Source organism: Bos grunniens, chromosome 1 (genome assembly GCF_055505025.1).
Source record: "Bos grunniens cultivar Pamir isolate PY7600 chromosome 1, Bosgru_T2T1.0, whole genome shotgun sequence".
Lineage (NCBI taxonomy): Eukaryota > Metazoa > Chordata > Mammalia > Artiodactyla > Bovidae > Bos > Bos grunniens.
Genome location: NC_141165.1, coordinates 92802818 through 92826356, shown reverse-complemented (window position 1 = coordinate 92826356; position 23539 = coordinate 92802818). Strand labels below are relative to the sequence as shown.

General features: G+C 39.8%; 1 protein-coding gene across 7 annotated transcripts in view; it reads left to right on the top strand.

The window, feature by feature from the left end:
- Positions 1-23539, top strand: part of CFAP91 (cilia and flagella associated protein 91) — a 114016-nt gene that overhangs the window by 69919 nt on the left and 20558 nt on the right. For all 7 annotated transcript variants that reach the window (XM_086404321.1, XM_086404331.1, XM_086404326.1 and 4 more), the window contains 2 exons: positions 2619-2767; positions 3308-3399. In XM_086404321.1, the coding sequence (XP_086260447.1) occupies positions 2619-2767; positions 3308-3399 (241 nt within the window). The remainder of the gene's footprint in view (positions 1-2618; positions 2768-3307; positions 3400-23539) is intronic.

The following is a 23539-nucleotide window of genomic DNA, read 5'->3' as shown; positions in this document are numbered from 1 at the left end:
TCAGTTAGGGTGTCTGACCCCCAGGAATGCAGAGGTGGAAGCTGGGCAGGCTGAGGGGTTTGAGCACAGAAGAGGCTGCGTGGGCGGCCAGCACACCCAGAATATGTCAAAGCAAAGACTGTGTGAGTCTCCCTTGGGCCAGATGGGAAAGACAGAAAGTGCCAACCTTTTTTAAAAAGTGCCAATTTAAAAAAACAAAAAATTCCTGTCCAGGAGGCTATCTGAATTGTAAATATGGATACTTTTGAGCTCCTCGGGTAAGAAAAAATAATGCTATGTCAACTTGAGGTTTTCTTATTTGATCTATGATTTTAAGGATTTACCCAATTCCCAGGGAATTAGGATTGATTCATAAATAGTATTTGCTGTTTTTTCTAATTAAAACATTGATTAAAATTAAAGATTTTCCATCTTCTATACAACTTAAAAACTTGCAGGTTGTATATTGTCAGCTTTTGTAAAAAGTTCAGCTTTTTAATTGGAGTGGAGGATCATCTCTGCTGTCAAACAGCCTATAATAATAATTCATATTCTAGTTTCCTGTCATCCTGACAGCTTTTCTTTAAATAGAATTACTGAGATTTAGCAATTTTTAGCAAATGAGAACTTACTGTCCCTTACTGAAATCACTAAGGAAAAACCAACTGGGATGGGAAGAACCAGTTGGGAGTGAGAATAAAAGGAGAGAGACAAAAGAACCACTATACTCAGAAATATGGAAAGGAAGATACTGGTGAAAGACTTCTAGGAAGGTGTCTTCTAGATGGGAACAGCCCCAGGAAATGCCAGCACGTCTGGGAGGGGCATGAAAGGGTTAAATGACCCTTCTGGCCTGATTTAAGGATCATTCATGTAAAGAATGTATCCATCTAGGGATGCCCCCATGCATCATTTAAATTTCCTATCTTCCATCATATGATCCTTTCACAGATAAGTATGCTTGCATGCACATAAATATACCAAAACCCAGAAATGTACACATTAGTAAATTTCCAGAAAAATAACATATATTGAGAAACATAGTCATAGACTCATATTTAAACTCATATACACTTCATGTGCATACATGAAGACACATTCACAAACATAACCCCATGAGCACATCATAACGCCATGAGCACAGTATTAGCAAAGATGTGGAGGAGCACATAGACACACATATAGCCACCCGAACGTTTCCTTTACTCACTTATGCACATACAAGCACAAATGTGTCCACAAACACACATTTATAAAGATGTATGTAAACACACAAGTACATATATTGTTAGAAGTAGACCCCATTAAACTTCCCACCTCTGAACAAGACTCAGCTGTCTAATTGCTCTGTTCTAGGTGTGATTTGTCTCCTGAATAAGATTGTGGTCTCCATGGTAGCAGGCATGTTGTATATCCCTTGTGCCTTCCGCAGCACCAGCATAGCCCTCTGTACATAATAGGCATTGAGAAAATATATGTTGGTTGGTTGGCTGATACCATATTAAACTATGGTCACTGGGTCTCTCCCATAAGGAAGGCACAGGGATTCAAGGATATGGACTTGGTATTTCACAGGTACACAGTAAACATTTCATATTCAGAGTCCTGCTGCAGCACCAGTCAAGAAACAGGTACTAAGTTGTTACTGAGTCCCAAGCATTATCTCAGCTATAAAGAAATATTTAGACATTAAATAGAAAGTACTCTTATCCCCCAAAGCTCAAAATCTGTTGAGACTACATAGAGAACAAAGTATGACACCCTTGCTGTTTTTGATACTTCCTGTGTATCTACCTATCAAACAGGCAAAACTAAATTGTATTTATGACTGAAATCTTGAGCAAAACTCTAAAGAAAATGAAGTCTACCATAAACTTATGAGAATGGAAATGAGCTGTGGTCAGATGGAACCCACTGTGACCTCTGGGATACTACCAGTGGCTTGACCAGAATTCATTACACTGTACATTTATGTGCTCTGCACTTTTCTAAATGTATATTCTATTTCACAATTTCAGAAAGCTTTAAAAAGAAGCAGTCCAGGACTGATATGATAGTTTAAAAAAATTCATCAGAGACCCAGAATCCTTCTAGATTTCTGCTTTTCTGTCCCTAGGGCGTGACCCTCACGGCAGTTTAAGATGACTGGTGCCTCCTGCATTTTGTCCCCATGACATGAGAAATGAGAGAAAAAAATAAGCTAGGTCTTTCGCTTTAAGAATCCTTTAAGAGGAAGGAGAGAAAGGATGTTGTGTATGTCTTAGCCTCTGCCACAGTTAGGTAGCTTGACCAAGTCACACTGCTGGTAAGAAAAAAGCCAGGACCTAAAACAGAGTTCCTGAGTTAAGCCTGTGATCTTTTTGCAGTGTTTTGTATTACCCACCCCAAATTGAGACCCATAATTCTAAAATGAGCCAAATATGTAGAGTCTGCCCAGAATGAGTAGATACAGGTGAATTAGAAATGGACTACAGTTTTGTTTTTTTGTTTTTAAAGGAATGTACAGTGCAGGGACTATTGACTTGATAAATGAAATAGACATGCTAAAAATGTCAGCCAATGTTTGTGCATTTTTCTTGTCTTGATTATGGTAGTGGCATTCCTTTTCTGAGTAGCTGGAGTATTTGGGACTTTTGCAGGTGATTAAAGTTCACCAAAGCACCGTAACTTCCTATCTGGAGGACATAATACTGAACACTGAAGAGAATACTGCAGAAGAACAAGCCAGGGCGGAAATAGAGAAGATGGCTGAGGAAATCAATGACATTGCTTATGAAATGGAAAGCCGGTGTGTATCAAGGGGACAGATGGTGGGATGGACAGCCCCTTTGCTGTTATTCATGTGTGTTTTTCAAGAGCCTAAGATTTCACCACCAAGGAGAAACAAATAACTAACTCACGCTTCAGTATGCTTTAACGGCAGCCTATGTATGGCAGGAGCCACACACTGGGAATAGAATTTTCGGTTATCCTCTGCAGTCTGGATCACTTTCATATTTCTTACTTTTAGAATATCACAAAGCTTGAAAGAAATGTGAGTATGTCCAATTTTACTTGGATATCACCTCAAGGTTTTTGGCTTCCATGTATAAATTATGTTTCTTAACACTCCTTTCCTGGGAGGCAGGGGAAGTAAAGGACAAATTTGGATTTTCCATGGAGTTAAGGAAACTCACCAGGAATGTGCTATTTCAGATCACTCAAGGAAAAGGCAGTCGTAGGATCTGAGCAGTGGAGCTCCTTATGCACACAAGGAGGATCCAAGTATAAATCGGTAGCTCAAGCAAGGCAGCAAAGGAAACACTTTTAATATGTTCTCATTTTTTAGTCGAACTCAGCTTCAGTCAGAGGAGATCGTGGCCGAGTTGGTTTACAGTTTCCTAATTCCAGAGGTGCAAAAGGATTTTGTCAAAGAAAAGGGTAAGCCAACATAAATGCTTCACTTGATAATCTTTTTAAAGATATAAGCTATTTTCAATATTCCAGAGATTTAAAACTGAACAGAGGTATGGGGGAAATTCTGAAGAGAAATCAGAGTTATCTTCAAAGTTTGTCAAGTTCTCTTGATGCTGTCCAATGGCAAAATATAATCTCCTCCAGTATGGATGCATGCGGTTCTAAAAAGTTTGATGAAGCATTAAATTCCAAACCTTCTTTAAGATGCAGTTCTCAAGTTCTCAGAAGAGGTGTATTTTGGGTTTTTGTTTTTGATTTTGATTTTGATTTTTGTTTTTGTTTTTGATTGAAATAGTTGATTTACAATATTATGTTAGTTTCAGGTATACAGCAAAATGATTATTATTTATATATGTATAACTCATACACATATCTTCTGATTCTTTTCCACTGTAGGTTAACAAGATATTGAATATAGTTCCCTGTGCTATACAGCAAATCCTTGTTTATTTTATATATCAGATCAGATCAGATCAGTCGCTCAGTCGTGTCCGACTCTTTGCGACCCCATGAATCGCAGCATGCCAGGCCTCCCTGTCCATCACCAACTCCTGGAGTTCACTCAGACTCACGTCCATCAAGTCAGTGATGCCATCCAGCCATCTCATCCTCTGTCGTCCCCTTCTCCTCCTGCCCCCAATCCCTCCCAGCATCAGAGTCTTTTCCAATGAGTCAACTCTTCGCATGAGGTGGCCAAAGTACTGGAGTTTCAGCTTTAGCATCATTCCTTCCAAAGAAATCCCAGGGCTGATCTCCTTCAGAATGGACTGGTTGGATCTCCTTGCAGTCCAAGGGACTCTCAAGAGTCTTCTCCAACACCACAGTTCAAAAGCATCAATTCTTCAGCGCTCAGCCTTCTTCACAGTCCAACTCTCACATCCATACATGACCACAGGAAAAACCATAGCCTTGACTAGACGAACCTTTGTTGGCAAAGTAATGTCTCTGCTTTTGAATATGCTATCTAGGTTGGTCATAACTTTCCTTCCAAGGAGTAAGTGTCTTTTAATTTCATGGTTGCAGTCACCATCTGCAGTGATTTTGGAGCCCCAAAAAATAAAGTCTGACACTGTTTCCACTGTTTCCCCATCTATTTCCCATGAAGTGGTGGGACCGGATGCCATGATCTTCGTTTTGTGATTGTTGAGCTTTAAGCCAACTTTTTCACTCTCCACTTTCACTTTCATCAAGAGGCTTTTGAGTTCCTCTTCACTTTCTGCCATAAGGGTGGTATCATCTGCATATCTGAGGTTATTGATATTTCTCCCGGCAATCTTGATTCCAGCTTGTGTTTCTTCCAGTCCAGCATTTCTCATGATGTACTCTGCATATAAGTTAAATAAACAGGGTGACAATATACAGCCTTGACAAACTCCTTTTCCTATTTGGAACCAGTCTGTTGTTCCATGTCCAGTTCTAACTGTTGCTTCTTGACCTGCATACAAATTTCTCAAGAGGCAGATCAGGTGGTCTGGTATTCCCATCTCTTTCAGAATTTTCCACAGTTTATTGTGATCCACACTGTCAAAGGCTTTGGCATAGTCAATAAAGCAGAAATAGATGTTTTTCTGGAACTCTCTTGCTTTTTCTATGATCCAGCGGATGTTGGCAATTTGATCTCTGGTTCCTCTGCCTTTTCTAAAACCAGCTTGAACACCAGGAAGTTCACAGTTCACATATTGCTGAAGCCTGGCTTAGAGAATTTTGAGCATTACTTTACTAGCGTGTGAGATGAGTGCAATTGTGCGGTAGTTTGAGCATTCTTTGGCATTGTCTTTCTTTGGGATTGGAATGAAAACTGACCTTTTCCAGTCCTGTGGCCACTGCTGAGTCTTCCAAATTTGCTGGCATATTGAGTGCAGCACTTTCACAGCATCATCTTTCAGGATTTGAAATAGCTCAACTGGAATTCCATCACCTCCACTAGCTGTGTTTGTAATGATGCTTTCTAAGCCCCACTTGACTTCACATTCCAGGATGTCTGGCTCTAGGTCAGTGATCACACCATCGTGATTATCTGGGTCGTGAAGATCTTTTTTGTACAGTTCTTCTGTGTATTCTTGCCATCTCTTCTTAATATCTTCTGCTTCTGTTAGGTCCATACCATTTCTGTCCTTTATTGAGCTCATCTTTGCATGAAATGTTCCTTTGGTATCTCTGATTTTCTTGAAGAGATCCCTAGTCTTTCCCATTCTGTTGTTTTCCTCAATTTCTTTGCATTGATCGCTGAAGAAGGCTTTCTTATCTCTTCTTGCTATTCTTTGGAACTTTGCATTCAGATGTTCATATCTTTCCTTTTCTCCTTTGCTTTTCGCTTCTCTTCTTTTCACAGCTATTTGTAAGGCCTCCCCAGACAGCCATTTTGCTTTTTTGCATTTCTGTTCCATGGGGATGGTCTTGATCCCTGTCTCCTGTACAATGTCATGAACCTCAGTCCATAGTTCATCAGGCACTCTATCTATCAGATCTAGTCCCTTAAATCTATTTCTCACTTCCACTGTATAATCATAAGGGATTTGATTTAGGTCATACCTGAATGGTCTAGTGGTTTTCCCTACTTTCTTCAATTTAAGTCTGAATTTGGCAATAAGGAGTTCATGATCTGAGCCACAGTCAGCTCCTGGTCTTGTTTTTGCTGACTGTATAGAGCTTCTCCATCTTTGGCTGCAAAGAATATAATCAGTCAGATTTCGGTGTTGACCCTCTGGTGATGTCCATGTGTAGAGTCCTCTTGTGTTGTTGGAAGAGGGTGTTTGTTATGACCAGTGCATTTTCTTGGCAAAACTCTATTAGTCTTTGCCCTGCTTCATTCCATATTCCAAGGCCAAATTTGCCTGTTACTCCAGGTGTTTCTTGACTTCCTACTTTTGCATTCCAGTCCCCTATAATGAAAAGGACATCTTTTTTGTGTGTTAGTTCTAAAAGGTCTTGTAGGTCTTCATAGAACCGTTCAACTTCAGCTTCTTCAGCATTACTGGTTGGGGGGTATATGTTAATTCCATATTCCTAATTTATCCCTCCCCCATGTCATTCCTCTTCTGTAACCATCAGCTTGTGTTTTGTGATTTGATTTTTTCAACGTGAAACAAATGTTGAGAGTTTGCAGGGTTTTCCAACCGTGGCCGCCTTTTGGAGGCAGGGCACGTGCAAGTCAGGTGCTGAAAAGCGGGAAGCCTCACAGACCTAACGTTATTCTGCAGTTCTGCTGAGTCACAATATCTTTTGTTCCTGCCAGAGCTCATCTCAGTAGAAATAGCCTCACTTATCATTTGCCAAAAGTGGCATGCTTTTAAAGATTCCTGCTTTTATTCAATAGAGGAGGAGAAGAAAAAAAAATGTGTTTTAAAGAAACAATGTTCTTCCAGAGCTTTCATGGTACTAGTGGTAGTCCTGAGCCCAGAGGGAGGAGGTGCGGCCAGTAGATCAATATTAAGTGAAATATGAGCCTGGGAGGTTTTAAGAGTTTGCAGGAGAAGTCTAGACAGGTTTAAGAGAAGTGTAATGTTTCAGATCACGTAACTAGGGAGTAAGGAATGGTGGAGTTCTCATGCATTAGAAGAGAACAAAGAAATACCCTGTTTTCCCATTACATGATTGTACCGTAGTTTTTCAACCAGTACCCCCAGCAGTGAGCACTTAGTTTATTCCTGTGTGTTTTCCTGTAAATAGCTGTGAACACCCTGGTCATTTGTCTGAGGTTAGACTCCTAGTAGTACAATGCTGGAAATACAGTATGTGTGTTTTGCATTTTGATAGATACCACCACACTGCCCCCACAAAAAACTGTTCAATTCATATTCCCATCAACAGTGTATGATAGTGCCTCTACCAAAAAACTTCAATTTTCAGATCAAATAAGAAGTATTCCTGTATCAGTTTTTATTATAAAAGGGACCTTATGTTTTCTAGATCCTTAAGAAAATAAGCAACTCCTTTCTCCTCCTTAATACAAAGTGAGGTCAGCCTGTTTCATATCAGTTCACCTGAAGAAGGGGAGAAATCCTGTGTTTAACAGTTACTAGTTTATGACCCCCTCCCCCAGCTTCTCCTGACTCTGAGAGGAAGGAGCTGAAGGAGTCTTGATCTATAGGGATCAGTGGCAGTCATCTGTGGGCAAACGGAGCAAATCCTAACCTCTTCCCTTTATATGGACGTAGCCCAAATGAAGAAAGCCATCTGGATGAGGAGTACACATTATATTTCTTTCTCTTTCCAAGTAAGGCATCCATGCATTATAAATACTCTTTACCCCAAATTAAGAACTATCACATACAGACCATTTGAGATATCTCATTATTGATTTATTTGGATGTATTAAAAAATTCTATTGAGGTCTATTGACTTATTAGTTTCAGCTGTACAACAATGATTTAAAATGTTTATAGATGACATTGTTTAAAGTTATTATATATTGGCTATATTCCCTGTGCTGTGCAATATATCCTTGTAGCTTATTTACTTTATACATGGTAGTTGATATCTCTTAATCCCTTATCCCTATCTTGCCCCTCCCAACTGCCCTTTCCTCACTGGTAACCACTTGTTTGTTCTCTGTATCTGTGAATCTGTTTCTGTTTTGTTGAATTCATTTGTTAGATTTTTTGAGATCCCACATGTAAGTGATAACTGCAGTATTTGTCTGTCTGATTTATTTCACGAAGCACAATACCTTCCACATCAATCCATGTTGTTGCAAATGGCAAGCTTGTTTTCTGCTTATGGTTCTGTAGTATTCCATTATGTATGTGTGTAAACACACACATACCCATGTCTTTTTATCCTTTCATCTGTTGATGGACATATAAGTTGCTTCCATATCCTGTCTATTGTAAATAATGTGAGGAGCCAGCTCATTGGAAAAGACCCTGATCCTGGGAAGGACTGATGGCAGGAGGAGAAGGGGAGACAGAAGATGAGGTGGTTAAGAAGCATTCCTCCCGCTGCAGTTTTTTGAAAAGTTTGAGAGTAGGTATTTACCCGTGAAGCCATCTGGTCCAGAGTTTTGTTTGTTGGGAATTTTTTTTTATTACTTATTCAATTTCAGTACTGGTACTTGCTCTTTTACACTTTCTATTTTTCCTGGTTTAGCCTTGTGAGATTCTACATTACTAGTAATCTGTCCATTACTTCTTGGTTCTTTATTTTATTGGTATACAGTTGTTCATATTGTTCTCTTATTTCTGTGGTGTTGGTTATAGCTTCTTTTTCATTTCTGATTTTATTCATTTGGTCCCTCTTTTTTTCTTGATGAGTTTCACAGAGGATTTATTAATTTTCTCAAAGCAAGAGCTCTTATTTTCATTGATCTTTTCTACTTTTTAAGAATTAGGCTACATTTCAATTATTTCTTCTCTGATCTTTGACTTCTTTTCTTCTACTGACTTCTGTTAGTTGCTTGGTGTATGATCAGGTTCTTGGTTTGAGATATTTCTTTCCTGAGGTAGGCTTGTATCACTATAAACTTTCCTCTTAAGAGCTGCTTTTGCGACATCCCAGAGATTTGGATCTTTGCATGTTTTACTTCATGTGTCTCCATGTATTTTTTAAATTTCTTCTTTGACTTCTTTAGTGATCCATTGGATGTTAGTGGCATATTATTTGGCCTCTGCATGTTTTTAGTATTTTCTCAGTGTTGGCTTTTAGTTTCAGAGTTGTACTTATGAAAGATGATGAGATTTACGTTTTGTTAAATTTATTGAGACTTGTCTTGTGGCCTCAGTTCAGTTCAGTCGCTCAGTCGTGTCTGTCTCTTTGCGACCCCATGACTGCAGCACACCAGGCCTCCCTGTCCATCACCAATTCCCAGAGTTTACTCAAACTCATGTCCATTGAGTCAGTGATGCCATCCAACCATCTCATCTTCTGTTGTCCCCTTCCCCTCCCACCTTCAATCTTTCCCAGCATCAGGGTCTTTTCAAATAGGTCAGTTCTTTGCATCAGGTGGCCAAAGTATTGGAGTTTTAGCTTCAGCATCAGTCCTTCCAATGAATATTCAGGGTTGATTTCCTTTAGGATGGACTGGTTGGATCTCCTTGCTTTCCAAGAGACTCTTAAGAGTCTTCTCCAACATCACAGTTCAAAAGCATCAATTCTTCAGTGCTCAACCTTCTTTATAGTCCAACTCTCACATCCATATGCAACTACTGGAAAAACCATAGCTTTGAATAGACAGACCTTTGTTGGTAAAGTAATGTCTCTGCTTTTTAATATGCTGTCTAGGTTGGTCATAACTTTTCTCCCAAGGAGTTAGTGCCTTTTAATTTCATGGCTACAGTCACCATCTACGTTGATTTTGGAGCCCAAAAAAATAAAGTCTGTCACTGTTTCCCCATCTATTTGCCATGAAATGATGGGACCAGATGCCATGATCTTAGTATTCTGAATGCTGAGTTTTAAGCCAACTTTTTCTCTCTCCTCTTTCACTTTCATCAGGAGGCTCTTTGCTGCTAAGTCACTTCAGTTGTGTCTGACTGTGTGTGACCCCATAGACAGCAGCCCACCAGGCTTCCCCGTCCCTGGGATTCTCCAGGCATGAACACTGGAGTGGGTTGCCATTTCCTTCTCCAGTGCATGAAAGTGAAAAGTGAAAGTGAAGTCGCTCAGTCGTGTCTGACTCTGGGCGACTCCATGGACTGTTGCCTACCAGGCTCCTCCGTCCATGGGATTTTCCAGGCAAGAGTACTGGAGTGGGATGCCATTGCCTTCTCCAAGGAGGCTCTTTAGTTCTTTGCTTTCTGCCATAAGGGTGGTGTCATCTGTATATATGAGGTTATTGATATTTCTCCTGGTAATCTGGATTCCAGCTTGTGCTTCATCCAGCCCAGCGTTTCTCATGGTGTACTCTGCATATAAATTAAATAAGCAGGGTGACAATATACAGCCTTGATGTACTCCTTTCCTGATTTGGAACCAATCTGTTGTTCCATGTCCAGTTCTAACTGTTGCTTCCTGACCTGTATACAGATTTCTCAAGAGGCAGGTCAGGTGGTCTGGTATTCCCATCTTTTGAGGAATTTCCCACCATTTGTTGTGATACACACAGTCAAAGGCTTTGGCATAGTCAGTAAAGCAGAAATAGATGTTTTTTCCAGAACTCTGTTGTTTTTTTGATGATCCAGCAGATGTTGGGAATTTGATCCCTGGTTCCTCTGCCTTTTCTAAAACCAGCTTTAACATCTGGAAGTTCATGGTTCACGTACTATTGAAGCCTGGCTTGGAGAATTTTGAGCATGACTTTGCTAATGTGTGAGATGAGGGCAATTGTGCGGTAGTTTGAGCATTCTTTGGCATTGCCTTTCTTTGGGATTGGAATGAAAACTGACCTTTTCCAGTCCTGTGGCCACTGCTGAGTTTTCCAAATTTGCTGGCATATTGAGTGCAGCACTTTCACAGCATCATCTTTTAGGATTTTAAATAGCTCAACTGGAATTCCATCACCTCTGCTAGCTGTGTTTGTAGTGATGCTTCTTAAGGCCCACCTGACTTCCCAAATTCCAGGATGTCTGGCTCTAGGTGAGCAATCACACCATCATGATTATCTGGGTCATGAAGATGTTTTATATACAGTTCTCTGTATTCTTGCGACCTCTTCTTTATATCTTCTTCTTCTGTTAGGTCCCTACCATTTTTGTCCTTTATTGAGCCCATCTTTGCATGAAATGTTCCCTTGGTATGTCGAATTTTCTGGAAGAGATCTCTAGTCTTTCCCATTCTATTGTTTTCCTCTATTTCTTTGCACTGATCATTGAAGAAGGCTTTCTTATCTCTCGTTGCTATTCTCTTGGGACTCTGCATTCAAATGGATATATCTTTCCTTTTCTCCTTTGCCTTTAGCTTCTCTTCTTTTCTCAGCTATTTGTAAGGCCTCCTCAGACAACCATTTTGCTTTTTTGCATTTCTTTTTCTTGAACATGGTCTTGATCCCTGTCTCCTGTACAGTGTCACAAGTCTCCATCCATAGTTCTTGAGGCACTCTATCAGTTCTAATCCCTTGAATGTATTTCTCACTTCCACTGTATAGTCGTATGGGATTTGATTTAGGTCATACCTGAATGGTCTAGTGGTTTTCCCTACTTTCTTCAATTTAAGTCTGAATTTGGCAATAGGCGTCTTGTGGCCTAGCATGTAATTTATTCTGGGGAATGTTCCATGTGCACTTGGAAGGAATGTATATTCTGCTTTTGGATTACATGTTCTGTATACATATCTAGTAAGTTCATCTGGTCTGGTGTGTCATTTAAGGCCAGTGTTTCCTTATTAACTATATATGTGGATGACCTGTTCATTGATGTAAGTGGGGTGTTAAAGTGCCTAGTATTGGAAACCTGGATGGAGTCAAACAAACAAAGATTAAAATGTTTTGGGGTTTTCTATAAATATGGAAATTTCTAGATGAAGAGAAGACTATTCTTGCAGGAAAGCTGTTTGTATTTCACTGCAGAGAAATTTCTGAATAATTTCATTTTTCATTGCCTGTGACAGAGGGACCCATATCCTAGGTCTTGCTATAAAATAAATTCTTTCACACACACACACACACACACACACACGCCCTAGTATTGTGTGTTACTGTTGACTTCTCTCTTTATGTCTGTTAATATTTTCCTTATGAATTAAAGTGCTCCTGTGTTGGGTACATATATATTTATAATTATTTCTTCTTTTTGGACTGATCCCTTGATTATTATATAATGTCCTTCTTTGGCTCTTGTAACAACCTTTGTTTTAATATTTGTTTTGTCTGATATAAGTATTTCACCCCTGCTTTTCTGTTGATTTCTTTCTGCATATAACACCTTTTTCTATCCTCTGATGTCAAGTGAATCTTTTTTTTTTTTTAATTTATTTTTATTTTCGACTGCAGTGGGTCTTCATTGCTTTGTGTGGGCTTTTCTCTAGTTGCAACGAGGCGGCGCTACTCTGCTGCAGTGCTCAGGTCTCTCATTGCGATGGCTTCTCTTGGTGGAGCATAGGCTCTAGGCAAGCAGGCTTCAATAGTTGCAGCACGCAGGCTCAGTAGCTGTGTGCATAGTAGCTATGTGCACAGGCTTAGTTTCTGTGAGGCATGTGAAATCTTCCCAGACCAGGGATCAAACCCGAGTCCCCTGCACTGGCAGACAGATTCTTATCCAGTGCACTATCAGGGAGGTCCCAAGTGAGTCTCTTATAGGCAGCATATATATGGTTCCTTTGTGTATACATTCAGTCACCATGGCTTTTGATTGGAGCATTTAGTTCATTTACATTTAAAGTAATTATTGATAGGTAAGGAAGATCCCCTGGAGAAGGGAATGGCAACCCACTCCAATATTCTTTTATTTTTATTTTTTGAGGTTAAATTTTTTTTTAATTAATTAATTAATTTATTTATTTTTTACTTTACAATATTGTATTGGTTTTGCCATACATCAACATGCATCCGCCATGGGTGTACACGTGTTCCCCATCCTGAACCCCCCTGCCACCTCCCTCCCCATACCATCCCTCTGGGTCATCTCAGTGCACCAGCCCCAAGCTTCCTGTATCCTGCATCGAACCTGGACTGGCGATTCATTTCTTATATGATATTATACATGTTTTAATGGCATTCTCCCAAATCATCCCCCCCTCCCTCTCCCACAGAGTCCAAAAGACTGTTCTATACATCAGTGTCTCTTTTGCTGTCTCGTATACAGGGTTATTGTTACCATCTTTCTAAATTCCATATATATGCATTAGTATATTGTATTGGTGTTTTTCTTTCTGGCTTTCTTCACTCTGTATAATAGGCTCCAATTTCATCCACCTCATTAGAACTGATTCAAATGTATTCTTTTTAATGGCTGAGTAATACTCCATTTTGTATATGTACCACAGCTTTCTTATCCATTCATCTGCTGATGGACATCTAGGTTGCTTCCATGTTCTGGCTATTGTGAACAGTGCTGCGAGGAACACTGGGGTACACATGTCTCTTTCAATTCTGGTTTCCTCAGTGTGTATGCCCAGCAGTGGGATTGCTGGATCATAAGGCAGTTCTATTTCCAGTCTTTTAAGGAATCTCCACACTGTTCTCCATAGTGGCTGTACTAGTTTGCATTCCCACCAACAGTGTAAGAGGGTTCCCTTTTCTCCACACCCTCTCCAGCATTTATTGCTTGTAGACTTTTGGATTGCAGCCATTCTGACTGGCGTGAAATGGTACCTCATAGTGGTTTTGATTTGCATTTCTCTGATAATGAGTGATGTTGAGCATCTTTTCATGTTTTTGTTAGCCATCTGTATGTCGTCTTTGGAAAAATGTCTGTTTAGTTCTTTGGCCCATTTTTGATTGGGTCACTTATTTTTCTGAAATTGAGCTGCAGGAGTTGCTTGTATATTTTTGAGATTAGTTGTTTGTTGCTTCATTTGCTATTATTTTCTCCCATTCTGAAGGCTGTCTTTTCACCTTGCTTATAGTTTCTTTTGTTGTGCAGAAGCTTTTAATTTTAATTAGATCCCATTTGTTTATTTTTGCTTTTATTTCGAATATTCTGGGAGGTGGGTCATAAAGGATCCTGCTGTGATGTATGTCGGAGAGTGTTTTGCCTATGTTCTCCTCTAAGATTTTTATAGTTTCTGGTCTTACATTTAGATCTTTAATCCATTTTGAGTTTATTTTTGTGTATGGTGTTAGAAAGTGTTCTAGTTTCATTCTTTTACAAGTGGTTGACCAGATTTCCCAGCAACACTTGTTAAAGAGATTGTCTTTTCTCCACTGTATATTCTTGCCTCCTTTGTCAAAGATAAGGTGTCCATAGGTGCATGGGTTTATCTCTGGGCTTTCTATTTTGTTCCATTGATCCAAATTTCTGTCTTTGTGCCAGTACCATACTGTCTTGATGACTGTGGCTTTGTAGTAGAGCCTGAAGTCAGGCAGGTTGATTCCTCCAGTTCCATTCTTCTTTCTCAAGATTGCTTTGGCTATTCGAGGTTTTTTGTATTTCCATACAAATTGTAAAATTATTTGTTCTAGCTCTGTGAAAAATACCGTTGGTAGCTTGATAGGGATTGCATTGAATCTATAGATTGCTTTGGGTAGTATACTCATTTTCACTATATTGATTCTTCCAATCCATGAACATGGTATATTTCTCCATCTATTAGTGTCCTCTTTGATTTCTTTCATCAGTGTTTTATAGTTTTCTATATATAGGTCTTTAGTTTCTTTAGGTAGATATATTCCTAAGTATTTTATTCTTTCTGTTGCAATGGTGAATGGAATTGTTTCCTTAATTTCTCTGTTTTCTCATTATTAGTGTATAGGAATGCAAGGGATTTCTGTGTGTTGATTTTATATCCTGCAATTTTACTATATTCATTGATTAGTTCTAGTAATTTTCTGGTGGAGTCTTTAGGGTTTTCTATGTAGGGGATCATGTCATGTGCAAACAGTGAGAGTTTTACTTCTTCTTTTCCAATTTGGATTCCTTTTATTTCTTTTTCTGCTCTGATTGCTGTGGCCAAAACTTCCAAAACTATGTTGAACAGTAGTGGTGAGAGTGGGCACCCTTGTCTTATTCCTGACTTTAAGGGAAATGCTTTCAGTTTTTCACCATTTAGGATAATGTTTGCTGTGGGTTTGTCATATATAGCTTTTATTATGTTGAGGTATGTTCCTTCTATTCCTGCTTTCTGGAGAGTTTTTATCATAAATGGATGTTGAATTTTATCAAAGGCTTTCTCTGCATCTATTGAGATAATCATATGGCTTTTATTTTTCAATTTGTTAATGTGGTGTATTACATTGATTGGTTTGTGGATATTGAAGAATCCTTGCATCCCTGGGGTAAAGCCCACATGGTCATGGTGTATGATCTTTTTAATGTGTTGTTGGATTCTGATTGCTAGAATTTTGTTAAGGATTTTTGCATCTATGTTCAACAGTGATATTGGCCTGTAGTTTTCTTTTTTTGTGGCATCTTTGTCAGGTTTTGGTATTAGGGTGATGGTGGCCTCATAGAATGAGTTTGGAAGTTTACCTTCATCTGCAATTTTCTGGAAGAGTTTGAGTAGGACAGGTGTCAGCTCTTCTCTAAATTTTTGGTAGAATTCAGCTGTGAAGCCGTCTGGACCTGGGCTTTTATTTGCTGGAAGATTTCTGATTACACTTTCAATTTCCGTGCTTGTGATGGGTCTGTTAAGATTTTCTATTTCTTCCTGGTCCAGTTTTGGAAAGTTGTACTTTTCTAAGAATTTGTCCATTTCTTCCACATTGTCCATTTTATTGGCATATAATTGCTGATAGTAGTGTCTTATGATCCTTTGTATTTGTGTGTTGTCGTGATCTCTCCGTTTTCATTTCTAATTTTATTGATTTGATTTTTCTCCCTTTGTTTCTTGATGAGTCTAGCTAATGGTTTGTCAATTGTATTTATCCTTTCAAAGAACCAGCTTTTGGCTTAGTTGATTTTTGCTATGGTCTCCTTTGTTTCTTTTGCATTTATTTCTGCCCTCATTTTTAAGATTTCTTTCCTTCTACTAACACTGAGGTTCTTCATTTCTTCCTTTTCTAGTTGCTTTAGGTGTAGAGTTAGGTTATTTATATGACTTTTTTTCTTGTTTCTTGAGGTATGCCTGTATTGCTATGAACTTTTCCCTTAGCACTGCTTTTACAGTGTCCCATAGGTTTTGGGTTGTTGTGTTTTCATTTTCATTCATTTCTATGCATATTTTGATTTCTTTTTTGAATTCTTCTCTGATTTGTTGGTTATTCAGCAGTGTGTTGTTCAGCCTCCATATGTTGGAATTTTTAATATTTTTTCTCCTGTAATTGAGATCTAATCTTACTGTATTGTGGTCAGAAAAGATGCTTGGAATGATTTCAATTTTTTTGAATTTACCAAGGCTAGATTTGTGGCCCAGGATGTGATCTGTCCTGGAGAAGGTTCCATGTGCGCTTGAGAAAAAGGTGAAATTCATTGTTTTGGGGTGAAATGTCTTATAGATATCAATTAGGTCTAACTGGTCTATTGTATCATTTAAAGTTTGTGTTTCCTTGTTACTTTTCTGTTTAGTTGATCTATCCATAGGTGTGAGTGGGGTATTAATGTCTCCTACTATTATTGTGTTATTGTTAATTTCCCCTTTCATACTTGTTAGCATTTGTCTTACATATTACGGTGCTCCTATATTGGGTGCATATATATTTATAATTGTTGAGCTGTAGGAGTTGCTTGTATATTTTTGAGATTAGTTGTTTGTCGGTTGCTTCATTTGCTATTATTTTCTCCCATTCTGAAGGCTGTCTTTTCACCTTGCTAATAGTTTCCTTTGATGTGCAGAAGCTTTTAAGGTTAATTAGGTCCCATTTGTTTATTTTTGTTTTTATTTCCAATATTCTGGGAAGTGGGTCATAGAGGATCCTGCTGTGATGAATGTCAGAGAGTGTTTTGCCTATGTTCTCCTCTAGGAGTTTTATAGTTTCTGGTCTTACGTTGAGATCTTTAATCCATTTTGAGTTTATTTTTGTGTATGGTGTTAGAAAGTGTTCTAGTTTCATTCTTTTACAAGTGGTTGACCAGATTTCCCAGCACCACTTGTTAAAGAGATTGTCTTTAATCCATTGTATATTCTTGCCTCCTTTGTCAAAGATAAGGTGTCCATATGTGCATGGATTTATCTCTGGGCTTTCTATTTTGTTCCATTGATCTATATTTCTGTCTTTGTGCCAGTACCATACTGTCTTGATAATTGTTATATCTTCTTCTTGGAATGATCCTTTGATCACTATGTAGTGTCCTTCTTTGTCTCTTTTTACAGCCTTTGTTTTAAAGTCTATTTTATCTGATATGAGTATTGCTACTCCTGCTTTCTTTTGATCTCTATTTGCATGGAATATCTTTTTCCAGCCCTTCACTTTCAGTCTGTATGTGTCCCTTGTTTTGAGGTGGGCCTCTTGTAGACAACATATATAGGGGTCTTGTTTTTGTATCCATTCAGCCAGTCTTTGTCTTTTGGTTGGGGCATTCAACCCATTTACGTTTAAGGTTATTATTGATAAGTATGATCCTGTTGCCATTTACTTTATTGTTTTGGGTTCGAGTTTATACACCGTTTTTGTGTCTCCTGTCTAGAGAATATCCTTTAGCATTTGGTGGAGAGCTGGTTTGGTGGTGCTGAATTCTCTCAGCTTTTGCTTGTCTGTAAAGCTTTTGATTTCTCCTTCATATTTGAATGAGATCCTTGCTGGGTACAGTAATCTGGGCTGTAGGTTATTTTCTTTCATCACTTTAAGTATGTCCTGCCATTCCCTCCTGGCCTGAAGAGTTTCTATTGAAAGATCAGCTGTTATCCTTATGGGAATCCCCTTGTGTGTTATTTGTTGTTTTTCCCTTGCTGCTTTTAATATTTGTTCTTTGTGTTTTATCTTTGTTAATTTGATTAATATGTGTCTTGGGGTGTTTCGCTTTGGGTTTATCCTGTTTGGGACTCTCTGGGTTTCTTGGACTTGGGTGATTATTTCCTTCCCCATTTTAGGGAAGTTTTCAACTATTATCTCCTCAAGTATTTTCTCATGGTCTTTCTTTTTGTCATCTTCTTCTGGGACTCCTATGATTCGAATGTTGTGGTGTTTAATATTGTCCTGGAGGTCTCTGAGATTGTCCTCATTTCTTTTAATTTGTTTTTCTTTTATCCTCTCTGATTCATTTATTTCTACCATTCTATCTTCTAATTCACTAATCCTATCTTCTGCCTCTGTTATTCTACTATTTGTTGCCTCCAGAGTGTTTTTTATCTCATTTATTGCATTATTCATTGTATATTGACCCTTTTTTATTTCTTCTAGGTCCTTGTTAAACCTTTCTTGCATCTTCTCAATCCTTGCCCCAGGCTATTTATCTGTGATTCCATTTTTATTTCAAGATTTTGGATCATTTTCACTATCATTATTCAGAATTCTTTGTCAGGAAGATTCCCTATCTCTTCCTCTTTGGTTTGGTTTGGTGGGCATTTATCCTGTTCCTTTACTTGCTGGGTATTCCTCTGTCTCTTCATCTTGTTTATATTGCTGAGTTTGGGGTGGCCTTTCTGTATTCTGGCAGTTTGTGGAGTTCTCTTTATTATGGAGTTTCCTCGCTGTGGCTGGGGTTGTATTGGTGGCTTGTCAAGGTTTCTTGTTTAGGGAAGCTTGTGTTGGTGTTCTGGTGGGTGGACCTCTATTTCTTCTCTCTGGAGTGCAGTGAAGTGTCTAGAAACAAGTTATGAGATGTCAGTGGATTTGGAGTAACCTTGGGCAGCCCGTATATTGAAGCTCAGGGCTGTGTTCCTGTGTTGCTGGAGAATTTGCGTGGTATGTCTTGCTCTGGAACTTGTTGGCCCTTGGGTGGTGCTTGGTTTCAGTGTAGATATGGAGGCATTTGATGAGCTCCTATCGCTTAATGTTCCCTGGAGTCAGGTGTTCTATGATGTTCTCAGGATTTGGACTTAAGCCTCCTGCTTCTGGTTTTCAGTCTTATTTTTATGGTAGTCTCAAGACTTCTTCTATACAGCACCGTTGATAAAACATCTAGGTTAAAGATGAAAAGTTTCTCCACAGTGAGGGACACCCAGAGAGGTTCACAGAGTTACATGGAGAAGAAAAGAGGGAGGAGGGAGTTAGAGGTGACCCGAATGAGATGAGGTGGAATTAAAAGAGGAGAGAGCAAGCTAGCCAATAATCACTTCCTTATGTGCGCTCCACGGTCTAGACCGCTCAGAGATGTTCATGGAGTTATACAGAGAAGAGAAGAGGGAGGAAGGAGACAGAGGTAGCCAGGAGGATAAAAGGGGGGAATGAAAAGGAGAAAGACAGATCCAGCCAGTAATCAGTTCCCTAAGTGTCCTCCACCATCTGGAATACACAGAGATTCAGAGAGTTGGGTAGAGAAGAGAAGGGGGAAGGAGGAGACAGAGGTGACCTAGTGGAGAGAAAGGAGAGTCCAGAGGGGGAGAGAGCAGTCAAGCCAGTAATCTCGCTCCCAAGTAAAAATAGGTACTGAAGATTGGGTTCTTAAAGGTACAAAATTGATAACAAATACCAAAAAGCAAAGATTAAAATTCTAGAGTAGAGGTTAGATTTTCAAAAATACAATATTAAAGAAAAGAAGAGAAAAAAAAGTCACAAAAGTTATTTAAAAAAAAAATATATATATATGAAGTTTGCTTTAAAAAATAGCCTTTTTTTGAAAAGTAGTAGTAGGTTATAAAAATGAAAATTAAAGGAGTAATAGAGGACTTAAAAATTCAAAAAAAAAAAAAGTTAAGAAAAAGAAAAGAAAAAAAAGTGATCGTAAAAATAGTAAAAATATATCTAGGACTTTCCCTGGTGGTGTTGTAGGCAGTGTGGGGTCAGTTCATTTTCGGATAGTCTCTTGGTCCGGCTTATATTTCTCAAGATCTATAGGCCCCTTCCTATGTAGTCGGTACTAACTACAGGGTTTTAATCTATTGCACCTGTCACTTCCAAGGCGGTTCCCTCGGTTAAAACTTCTGTTTGTTGGTCTCTTCAGTGTCTGATTTCTGCCCTGACACAAGGGGGCGGTGGTGGACACTTTTTTAGGCTCACTTGTTCAGTCGCTGTGGGGAGGGAGGGACACTGCAAACAAATAACACTGGCGTGTGCTCCTAGTGTCTCAGCCACACTGGGCCTGCCCCCGCTCACCACGCGTGCACCCTCCCTGCCCACACAGCTCAGGCCCTAGGTTGCTCCACTGGGAACCGTCGGAGGCCGGCCCTGGGCTGCATGCACCTCCCAGGTCCAAGCCGCTCAGGTTCAGACACTCGGGTAGTCCTCAGAGGCGCAGACTCTGTTGGGCCTGCGTTTTGTGCCCTTCCCAGCTCTGAGCAGCTCGGGTGATGAGGTGTTTGGCGAGCGTGGTCCCTGTGACTTATCACCTCTCCCGTCCCTGCCGCTCGGTTTTCTGGGTGTACAACCAGCGCACCTTCTCAGGTGGATGACTGTCCAGAATCCCAAGAAGTCTTAGTTAGAAAAGAAGCCTGCTTGCAGTTTGGTAGATAATGCCTCTCTGGGGCTACGATTGCCCCCTTCTGGCTCTGGCTGCCTGTCACCAGAGGAGGAAGGTCTGTAGCCAGCTAGTTTTGTTCCGCCCTTTGTTCTGTGCAAGGGCCTGGTGGTGTCTTAGGGCTTTTCGTGTGGTAGCTATCCCAGAGTCTGGTTTGCTAGCCCAAATTAGTTCGCTCTGAGTAGCCTTGGGGGCATTCAGGCCTGATCCTTAGTCTAAGCAATGCAGCCCGCGCCTCTCTGCCCAGCCCCTGCTTGCTGGTGCAGGCACAGGTGTCTGCGCTGCTTCTCCGCTGGGGGAGTTACCATTGGGATTGTAATCTGTGGGTTTTAATTATTTACTTATTTTTCCTCCCTATTATGTTGCCCTCTGTGCTTCCAAGGCTCGGCACAGACTCGGCAGTGAGAGTGTTTCCCGGTGTTTGGAAACTTCTCTCTTTTTAAGACTCCCTTCCCAGGACGGAGCTCCATCCCTACCTCTTTTGTCTCTTTTTTTGTCTTTTATATTTTTCCTACCTCCTTTCGAAGACAATGGATTGCTTTTCTGGGTGCCTGATGTCCTCAGCCGGCATTCAGAAGTTGTTTTGTGGATTTTACTCAGCGTTTAAATGTTCTTTTGATGAATTTGTGGGGGAGAAAGTGATCTCCCCGTCCTATTCCTCTGCCATCTTAGGACCTCCTTCCAATATTCTTGACTAGAGAATTCCAGAGACAGAGGAGTCTGGTGAGCTACAGTCCATGGGGTCACAGAGAGACACAACTGAGCAGCACACACACATACACACACACACGTTGATAGGTAGGTATTGTCATTTTGTTCATTGTTTTGGGGTTGTTTTGGTAATTCTTTTGTTTATTCTTGCCTTCTCTTCCCTTTTAATGATTATTTTTAGTGTTATCTGGATTTCTTTCTCTTCGTGTATCTATTGTAGATTTTTGGTTTTGGGGTACCATTAGGTTTATACATAGATGTAGACAACTCTGTCTATATATGATTAAGTGCTTTCTCTCTTAACTTCAAGTGCATTTTAACAAGTCTGAATTTTTATTGTGCTCCCTTCATAATTACTGTTTTTCTCATATTTTGTGTCTAATTGCTTTGTGTATCCCTTAGCTGGTTATTGTGGTGATAGGTGATTTTAGTACTTTTTGTCTTTTAGCCTTCCTACTAGCTTTCTATGTGGTTGATTTACTACCTTTACTATATATTTATCTTTACCAATGAGTTTTTTTTTCCCCATAATTTTCATGTTTCTAGTTTGACCTTTTCTTTTTCACTTAGAGAAGTCCCTTTAACCTTTCTTGTAAAGCTGCTTTGGTGGTACTGAACTCTTTTAGCTTTTGCCTATCTGAAAACTTTTGATCTATCAAATCCAAATAAAAGCCTTGCCAGGTAGAATATTCTTGGTTGTAGATTTTCCCTTTTATCACGTTAACTGTATCTTGCCACTCTTTTCTGGCCTGCAGAGTTTCTGCTGCAAAGTCAGCTTGATAGCCTTATGGGAGTTCCCTAGTTCATAACTTGTTTCTTTTCCCTTGCTGCTTTTAATAATATCTCTTTGAGTTTTGCAATTTTAATTACAGTATGTTTTGATGTGGTCCTCTTTGGGTTGATCCCGTTTGAGGCTGTCTCTGTGCTTCCTGGACTTGCATGTTTCATTCATTTCACAGGTTAGGGAAGTCTTCAGCTGTTATGTCTGCAAATATGTTCTCTGCCACCCTCTCTGTCTTCTCTTTCTGGGACTCCTGTGAGGTAAATGTTAGTGTGTGTGATGTTGTCCCAGAGGTCTTTTAAACTGTCCTTATTTCTTTTTATTTTTTTCTGTTTAGCTTGAGTGATTTCCACTACTCTCTTACAGCTTACTGATCTATTCCTCGGTATTACTTAATCCACTGTTGATTCCTTCTAGTGTATTTTTCATTTCAGTTACTGTATTTCCATCTGTCTAGTTCTTTATATTTTCTAACTCTTGATTAAAAACATTTACTGCTTACTCTGTTCATCCATTCTTCTTTAGAGTTCCCTTTTTTGTTGCTATTCTGCCTAATTTTTTTTTAATTGAAGTATAGTTGATTTACAGTGTTGTGTTAATTTCTGCTGGACAGCAAAGTGATTCAGTTATACATATATATACATCTTCTTTTTACATTCTTTTCTGGTATGGTTTATCACAGGATAGTGAGTATAATTCCCTATGCTTTACAGTAAGACCTTATTTATTCATTCTGTGTCTGGTGAATGGGGGCTACATTCTGGGGAGGCTGTCTGGGGGGCCCAAAGTGTCTCAGAGCTGGTGTTGTCCGGCTGGTTGGTGTGGCTGGGACCCAGTGGGTCCAGGATTGGTGCTAGCCTACCGGTAGGTTGAGCCATGATCCAAGGTCTCTTGCTGTAGTAGGCCCTGGGGGTCCCAGTTCTATATTACCTGTGTCCTGGGGTGTAGGGCCAGGTCCTGGGCCCTCTGGTGGACAAGATTATTAGGGTGTTTTAATGCAACCTGCCCACCTACTTGCTTGGCCTGAGGTATTCCATTACTGGTGCCTATAGGCTGATGGGTCGTAGCCTAGGTCCCCACAGGGAGGATTACAAAATAGTGCTCACCAGCACTAGTATTCATGTGGTAGGGCAAGCTCCCCCAAGTGCTTACTGCCAATGTCTTTATCCCCAGGGTGAGGTCCAGTTGCCTTCTACCACCCCAGGAGACTCTCCAAGATTAATGGGTGGGCTGGACCCATGGTCCTTTCAGACTGTGCAATCTAGGGCAGAAGAAATAATGTATAAGATCTTGTGTGTGTCCTTTAAGAGTAGAGTCTATTTCTCACAGCTCACAGGGTCTGCTGAAAGCAAGCCCTGCTGGTCTTCAAAGCCAGTTGTTCCAGTACTGTCTTACCAGTGCAGGACCCCTGTGCTGTGGAGCCCAATGTGGGGCTCAGACTCCTCAATCCTTAGGGTGAATCTCTGCAGTTGTAGTAATTTTCCTGTTTGAGGGTTGCCTACTAGGGGTACGGCTCTTGACTATAGCACAACTCTGCCCATCCTACCCATCTTATTATGGTTTGTTCTATATTATCTTTAGTTGTAGAGGT